General features: G+C 37.9%; 1 protein-coding gene across 1 annotated transcript; it reads right to left on the reverse strand.

Annotated features, from left to right (window-relative positions):
• Window positions 1-537: 537 nt before the first annotated feature.
• Window positions 538-8221, reverse strand: PIG-C (phosphatidylinositol glycan anchor biosynthesis class C). Its single transcript, XM_080284601.1, has 8 exons — window positions 8116-8221; window positions 6302-6365; window positions 5280-5410; window positions 3940-4108; window positions 3568-3715; window positions 2728-2897; window positions 1942-2011; window positions 538-963 (listed from the first exon to the last, which is right to left on the reverse strand). Exons 1-7 carry the CDS (start codon window positions 8207-8209, stop codon window positions 1966-1968), a joined length of 822 nt encoding a protein of 273 aa, XP_080140727.1. The 5' UTR covers window positions 8210-8221; the 3' UTR covers window positions 538-963; window positions 1942-1965.
• Window positions 8222-8976: the final 755 nt, after the last annotated feature.

Genomic DNA, 8976 nt, shown 5'->3' on the forward strand with positions numbered 1-8976 from the left:
CTATGATGTAAAGCCTTGGTCTCTTATATTCCACAGGGGGAAAAATAGGACTGACAATTACCATTCTACCTATTATTTGAGTAGTAGAACCTAGTGGACTCTAGATTTATGATTCCCTCTTCCCACAGACCACTCTAAACTCTAAATTCCTTAAACAGTGCTATAAATTAACTTATCCAATCTCACAAAAAAGATAATCAGAAAAACGTTGAGGATACCAAACTACAGAAAAAAATATATATATAAATAGGCAAACAAAAGCCCACACATCCAAAACTTTCCCCAGAAGCTATTTTATCTTAAAATGCATGAGTCTGAGGAGACATCCAGAGAACCCAAGAGTCATCATCAGAACTGGTGGACATAGCCACACTTGTAGTAGCCATGCAGAGGTAAGAGAAACACCAATGAATGATTAATATACTGTATTTAAAGTGATTCAAAGTACAGCTTAAGATAACATTCACCTGACACACTCCATCAAGGTAAAACTGAGATCTGTGGGGTCACAACATACTCCCATATACCTATACCACAATGTATACCAAATTGGAGGTTGTTGAAGTGCCAGTTACTTCTCATACAAGCAAACTGTTATATTCAACGCAGAATCTCATAAGCAGTTCAAATTTTGGAGGTTTCATACTGACTTCTTGAGGCTTTGAGGGGAGGGAGGCCATCATGCATCCAGAATTGGGTAAAATTCCTCTACTTTAAAATGGTTGGCACTGCATAGATACCTGAGTGTTATTACATGGCAAAACCTAGTTAAGTCATTCAGATTCTCAGGTTTCATCCCCATAACCAGTAAAACAGACTTCACAGAAAAGGGTAGGTCTAAACCTGGAATAGTACAAAGATCCAGCTTATAATAAAGGTCTGAACTGTGGATGGTTTTTGATGTGATGCCACCTTCAACCAGCATGGAATAGTCCTTGCAACAGCACCAGACAAAGACCATGGCTGTACGAGCAAATGACAGGATGTGGGCTTTCACTGAAGTAACTGGTCAAACAGGTTGGTTAGTAAGGAATAACCAGCATGCTTGAGGTTCTAGTTCCCAGTGCAGAATGACTAATCTTCAAACACTCTGAAAGAGACAGAAACAGCAATAATCACTGAAAGCCAATACAAACTACTGTTTGGTGGCCCGCAAGAAAAGGAAAATATGTTCTTGATAAATAATATGCCGCATAACCTAGTCACTAGTTGCCACTGTAGGAATAACCACACACAATGCAAATAACATAAACAGCAATAACCACCAAAGCCAAGACAAACTACTGTTTAGCAACCCACTGATGCAAGAAAATTTTTGTTGATGACAAGTATACTATATAACCCCTCTTTACAACAAACACTGATTTCATGAATTTCAGTTTTAATGAACCCCTACAGACAACTTAGCAATCTTCTTATCTACCAAAAAAGACTTACTATATGGCACAGTGTACGCAGTGGATGTGGTTCAACAATGGACCAACCACATGATAGTCTGGCTTGAGTCTTATGGTATCCTACTGAGTCCACCACTGCAATTTAACACAATACAAGAACACTTTAGGAACCATGGTCTATCTAAAAGACTAGATAGTAATGAACCTCAGCTTGTAAATTAAGATGACTATCTAATGTTGTATTTCAAAACTTTTTAGATTTAATGTTCCACTGTTTCTCTACTCAGTTTATTATCCATCCATCCATCATTCAATCTTCACTACATAAGGGATACTAAAGAGAGACACCTGCATGCGGTGGGAATGATATAACTGGGCGGTTTCACTGTGCTGTTGTACAAAATTAATGACGTTTGACTCCCTCCCTATCCCCCAAAAGATGGATGGTAAGCTGCAGGAAAAAGGGCAGTTTCAGCTTGCAGTCCACAAGTTTTACATTCAGATGAGCCTGGAGCCACAATAATAACAACAATCATTCACTAACCTGTATCTCAGCATTTATTCATCTTCACCTTTCTTCAATCTGAGCCTCATCCCAAGGACCGTAAATATTCCTGTGGGGAAAATAGGATGATGAGAGAGAGAGAGAGAGAGAGAGAGAGAGAGAGAGGATGAAATGAACAGCAGAGGGTAGCATGGGGGGGGGGAAAAAAAAAAAAAAAAAAAAAAACAGGACTGGCACAATCGGTTTTTCTAAAAGATCAACACTACCATCATCCTCTTTTTTTTTTTTTTTTTTTTTTTTTTTTTTTTTTTTTTTTTAAAGGATAGGGTTAGGTAGGATCCAGAAACATGAAAAGAACAACTAGTGGGAAAACTAGCTGCCATCAGTGAGCCCAATGAAATATGCCAAACAAATCACTCATACATCATTCAAAATCCTAGAATTCTGGCTCAACCTCACAAGCCTAACCATGAACACTTTTCTTTTTCTGTATTTTTCTTTTTGATGCACTTCACATAAAAAAGCCAGCCAGTAATTTTTTTTCTACCCATATTAATTACCTACATAGTTTGGCTACATCTTAACAAAATAATTTACAAGGTAGCCAGAATATACGGTAAAAAAAAAATCAATCAATCAATCAAAAGACATTCCCAGGCTGAATGGATTTTCAAAACTGTTTCTAATCCCTAGAGCTTGAAAACTCCTAAACTGAATGCACTCATCTGCTAGAGGCTTGAGTAAACTAACACATCATCATAGTGATGAGGCAAAAGGATTCATACATATAAAAAACAGTCTAGGTGAGAGAGACTAACTACTTACTGTTTATGATCTTGGCAGGATATATACAGTGCTGGTATGACACAGTTGCAAAGGACAAGTGCCAGTGCCATGAGAGGTAGGAGGTGTGGTGCATACAGCGCCACACCACACCCTGTTACCATTATCACCACACCAGTCACCAACACATTCCACGCTCTCCCTAACCCACTCTGGAAGGCCAAAGGTTAATAATCAGTTACTATTTAGTTACATATAGCCAGTCCTCACTTACAGTCTATGATGCATGCAGGCAAAATACTTTTTTAAGTCTTTACTGAAAAAGGATAAATTTTACTACTGTAGCATCAATTTTATGAGTTCATTTGGGGGAACCCTAAAGTTTGGGGCTATAAGCTTCACAATCATGGGCTGGTAAGCAAGAATAGTAGTTACATGAAGAGAATACCATGAGTGGCAATTCTGCTTGTCAGCCACTCTTAATCTTTCCAGAATGCAACAGCTTTGCCTTAAACCACACACTGCTGTGCTAGGAGTAATATGGACTGTCTGTTAATTTTTTTTTTTTTTACCAGAGAACCAGAGAGAGTTAGATCAAGAACAGCATTTTTAAAAATCCCTGATGACATGATTCTGAGGACATAAGAAGCCAAAGATACAATCTCCCATCTCTGCTATTCAGCATTGAAAATGATAAATGTAGCCAATGAGCCCTATGTATTTACAAAGTGCTCTATGGGCCAACAAATTAGAGGTCTAAAACTTTACATGTATTACATGGGCTCTAAACTTCATCACCTTGACACTAAAATGTGATGATGATTACTTAAGTTTGTTTTCCAATATGAAATAACAATGAACCAGAAACAGAGATGAGCTTACACGACAATATCTCCTAAAAGTGGGAAGGAGTGCAAAGAGTACCACAGCCACTGTCATGAGAGTGAACACATCCAAGTCACTCTCCAGCCTTGATGCCAGGCAGACTGAAGCAAACAAACCAACATTGTGGGACAGTGTTGGGTTCACTCTGAAAGCACACAAAGAATACCACAATACAGTATGCCTCCAAGGCATCCTATTGCTACTATGATCATGTCTAAAAGTACCCAAACTTGTGGCTCCACACAGTGTTATGGTTTATGGTTAATTGCTCATATATTAAAAGGGATTTCATTCCTTTGCAGACTGGTTCAGTTTTGTGAAAATCTGTAAGTCTACACAGCTAAACAACAGAGAGCTTCTGACACATACATGGCCACCGAAGTGCCATAGTCATGAAGAACCAGTCGCAAAAGGAGTAGGAGGGTGGTGCAGGCATTGATGGAGTCCGTAGCCACACTCCGAGTCAGACTCTTGATCACAGGTGAGACACACCCAATGAGAACCACGTAGAAACATGCTATTTTGGCATCATCTCTAGCTGTAAGTTATAAATATATGTAATTTCCCCATCATCTCTGGTAGCTAAAAAGCTGCAGTGATAGGCATATATACTATGTATCACTCCTATCTCATCTACGGTCTACTAATCAGACTCTTGATGGCAGACGACACCCAACAATGACCACACAGAAACAAGCTGTTTTGGCATCATCTTCGGTTGCAAAAAAGTTGAGTGTAAATTACTTCCATCAATTACTATATACAGTATAAGCCGTGGCTGTTCGGCCAGACTGCCTAGGGAACAACTACAGTATAAGCTATTTTGGTATTGTATCATCTTTGGTTGAAAAGAAGTTATGAGTGTACATCACTTCCAACAATTGCAATAGACATCAGATTCAGAATAAACATTAAAATCAGTAACCATCCTCATATCACTACCTTATTAAAACATCACAAAAGAGGCACCTATAATTTTTACCAGTAGCTACCTCTGCTTGATGACTAAAAGATTACAATATAGCAATTATTAATTAACAAAAAGAACTAAGTAATGTTGTTCATTTTTACAAATACATTTCTTTTTACACCAAATCAAATATTTAGTTTCATTACAAGACACAGCAAGCTACAACATTTACAAAATATATGATTCAAAACACTTTTTTCTTAAAATCACGATCACCATCTTAACCCTACTTCTCAAGATCACAAAGGGTGAAGACAGAGAGGATATTTACAGCTCCTTGACCTCTTTTGAGACATGATTCATACGTGAATGAAAGTCCTAGATTCAAGCTATCTACATCCAATAATATAGGAGCTTTGAGACTATTTGCAGCATATGGTAGGTGGTGCCCCAATGAAGTTGTCACAATCCCAATGCCAATACAGTACTACAGGCGGAGGTGGGTTCTGCGCAAATGTTTTCTAAACCAGTGTAGGTATGTACTGTATTGATAAGCCATCTCAAACCTGATCCTGGCATGTCCATGAAAGGATGCTGAAAACCAGACATTTTCATTCAGTTTTAGTGGGACTTTTTAAACACAAGGGGTTAGACACTGTACAGCCTTCATTAACTCCTTCACTACACAAGGTTTATCCTAAGCTAAGGAAAGTTGTTTGTCAGTAGAAAAAATAAAACATTACCGGTACCATACTGAAGGGTTTAATACCATAATTTCTTTTAACAACAGAGTATTCACCTGATGTAGCCAGCTGATCTTTGGTAATAAGATAACCAAGGATTCCTAACACAGCTGTCAGGGTCAACACCACTGAGGAGTCAAGGTTGCCCTCAGACACTCCAAAGAATATCACCACCAAGCCAAGGCAACTGCAAAGAGAGAACATTCAGTTTACTTTCCACAATAAGGAACAACTGTGGAAAAGGTTTATATTCAGCACAATAAATCAGTTACGCTATGATCATTAACCCCTTTAGCCCGATGATTCATTCTTTTATCTTCTCTAGCTAAAAACACACATTTAAATTCAGATCATGAGAACAGCAATGTTAAGTGAGGTGGTCAGGAATATGCCCATTCCTGTGGATACACTTTGTATCCTATTTGGGTCAAGGCAGAAGAATTTCTTTTGTTTAGCGAGAGACTAACAAGGAGAGTGTATGTGAGTGAGGTGGAGGGGGGGAGAGGGAGGGGGAGGCCAAGGATGAGATGGAGGGATGGAGCGGAGAGGTATAGAAGAGAGGGGGGTGTGAACTGGGAGCAGGGCAACATAGAAGTGACTTGTTTGTGGCCAAGCCTTACGGGATTAAGGCGTCTGGCAATAGATAGGTAGATAGTCATGTAATGTTTAAATACTTAATCTAGAGTACAGTATAACTCTAAATACTGTACAGTAGCTAAGGTAAGAATTTTAGCACCCCAAACCCTTTGATGTCTTTTATTCCTGCTGTCACCGGTTCATTTTATTCAGTTCAAGAGAGCTCCCTAACAATGAAGTGGGTTTATGAAGGCTAGATAATATCTAATCCGTTTATTCTGAAATGCATCTCCAGATCAGAACAAAACAGCCCGCAGAAACAAAAATAATATTAGGCATCATCATATGGAATGGGCTAATACCAAGTACCATAGCCTATACGGTATATACTGCACTGGTATCATAATTATAATACCATAATACTTGTTATGTTCAGCATAACTGTGCTTCTGTAAGATTACATGGCAAGTCAAGATAAAATGTACAGCTGCCATAAAATTACCTGCATAATTCATGTGTGACAGCCGATGCACCATACAAGGCCTCAGACAGCGATAACTTTTTGCCTGTCAATATAGAAATGGATACAGTGTCAGCAAAAACCCTTGCCACTAAACTAAGGTGCTGGAGAGGAACATTTTTACACAGTGGCACTCATAAGCACAACGGTAATTGCAAAAAATTCAAAATTACATACTGTACTAAAGTACTGATAATATAGTCTGGATAACATACAGGTAACTGCAATCTGGAAAATGCTCCAAGTTGAGCTTTACTCCACTCTTAGTGAGTACAGCTTTATCAATACTATAGGTCATTTTGGAAGGATAAGCATGGGTAGCCTATATGTTCATTTTAATACTTCCACGTTTTATTTTATTCTTTTTCACTCTTCCTTAAATGTTTCTTGATTAAATATCTGTGACTCAACAATTTCCACCCACTCCCAAGTTTTATTTTTTATCTTTTTAGTTCAAAAAATTAGTGCAACTCATTAAAAATAAAAGAAATACTGCACCATCAGTAATGTTGGATACACTCCTGTAAATGCAGGCAGAATAGCTAAAACGGTACAAAGTAGACTGAGTCGCACAGCCATGTTTACCAATACTGTACTACTGTATACCCAAACCAGATTGTATCCCAGATAGTTATTGCTGCTCATAGTTGGTCATACAGGGTCTAGCAGGACCCATCGACTGATTAAATTTGGTTAGGATAGGAAAGGACCAGACAGCTGGTAAACTTTTTGGAATTACACTCTACCATTGGACAATGAAATTAATATGCACAGTACTGAGCCTAAGACATTTAAAGCACTTTCTCTTCTATAAGCATTTATTACGGATCCTTTCATACATTTTTAGTAAAATGCTGGGGGTTATTCTCCAGCACCTATCTCCATCTTTTATTGCAGCTAAATTAACTTAACCTAACCTAACCTAACCTAACCTAATTTTAATGTAAATAATAGCCAGAGCCAGGAGCTGGAAAATTCACTCCCCCTCCTCCTTATTTACTGAGTGGTAGTATACTATAAAAAATTGGTAAAATTATAGTCTCAGCCAAAAACACAATTATGAGATTTTGATCCATTTTTGGGGTATTTTAGTCATTCTAAGACACTTCTTCTATGGCATTTTCTTTGCAAATCATTTTCATTCTACTCTTCATGATAACCTAACCTAACCTAACTTTCAAGGGTAAAATAAAAATAATTTGCGAAGAAAATGTCATAGATGAAAAGTGTCTTCAAAATGTCTAAACTTCCAAAAAAAAATGGATCAAAATCTCGTAATTATGTTTTAGACTGAAACTATAATAATACCAAAAATTCATCAACCACAGATTTGTATAGGCCTATACGAAAAATTGGTTTAAACTGCAGTAACTGAATAATGAGGGTACATTAATTTTTTTTCTCTTAGTCTTAATTCAACCAGGTGATAAAATTAAGGTTTTTCCATTTTTTTATGCAATTTGTTCAATTTTTTGTAATCCTTATGGAGGAAGAGGAATAATCCCCTGAGCTAGACCTTATTAGTTCATTATAGCCCTGCAATGGTGATGGAAGAGCACTACCCCTCCCCTACCAGCACGGGTGGAACGAGAACTCTCGACCTCAAGGTCTTGAGCCCGACTCCCTACCACTGAGCTACTGTGCCCCCTTAAACCTTATGGAGACAGGATCATTTATTTTGCATTTTTTCCTTACCTTACCTGGTCTTCTGCCTCCTTAAGGATTACCAAAAACACATGTAGTCCCATACCTACAAGTCTATACAACCTACAAATAGGTCTTAATCTATAACTTACATTTTTTCCTGACTCTTAAAAACGACTCTCCGACGTAGTTGTCAGGAAAAGGTTGTTTCTTCCACAATACCCTTTTCCATTCAGGGATCTCCATCTACCTTCTCCTTTCTCGTACTTAACACTGCACATTAACGATTCATGGGTTGCAGATCTCTTGACGGTGCCTGAATGAATGAATGAATATTATGCCTGATTCTCATCGTTTACTTACCTGGTTTACTCACTATATATATTTTTTTCCGCTAAAGCCAATCATTTAATACTGCATTTTACATTCAACATACAAACAGTCAAACAGCACCACGTTTATAAATTATAATTCAGGAATTATATTTGCTAAATAAACTGATATATACCGTAAATGAAAGACGGAATCACCCTGACAGAGAAGAGTCCTGACAGAGGATTGTTTTGTTTTGGTTGTGACGGTGAAATGTCCTGACGGGGCATTGTCACGGAACAATTCCCCGTCAAACAATTCACCGTCAAATTGAGGTACTTCACTTTTTGTAGATATGTAAATGCTTCGTACCGTATTTTATAAGTTATCCTAATCATTATCAGGGTCGACAGTTGACGTATATGGAATAGTTCCTTACTCCTCTGATCCTCTTTCATATATTGATGTCCTCTTTTAACTGTGTCTCGACTGACAGTCAGCAGGTGATGGGTGCAGGTATGGTATTAGGTATCTGCAGTCAAAGGTGTTCTCTTGGTCGAGGTATTGTTCCCATTACTGCTGGTTCAGTTATTTGTATCTTTAGGCTTTAGTATAGGCCAGCCATTTGTCTGTTAGGTTCATTAGCTTTAGGGTTCTTAGATTACAGTAGGTATCTTTTTATAAATAATGTAATATTAAAA

This window comes from Coenobita brevimanus, chromosome 102 (assembly GCF_032717465.1).
Source record: "Coenobita brevimanus isolate Jiangsu-jjx chromosome 102, ASM3271746v2, whole genome shotgun sequence".
Lineage (NCBI taxonomy): Eukaryota > Metazoa > Arthropoda > Malacostraca > Decapoda > Coenobitidae > Coenobita > Coenobita brevimanus.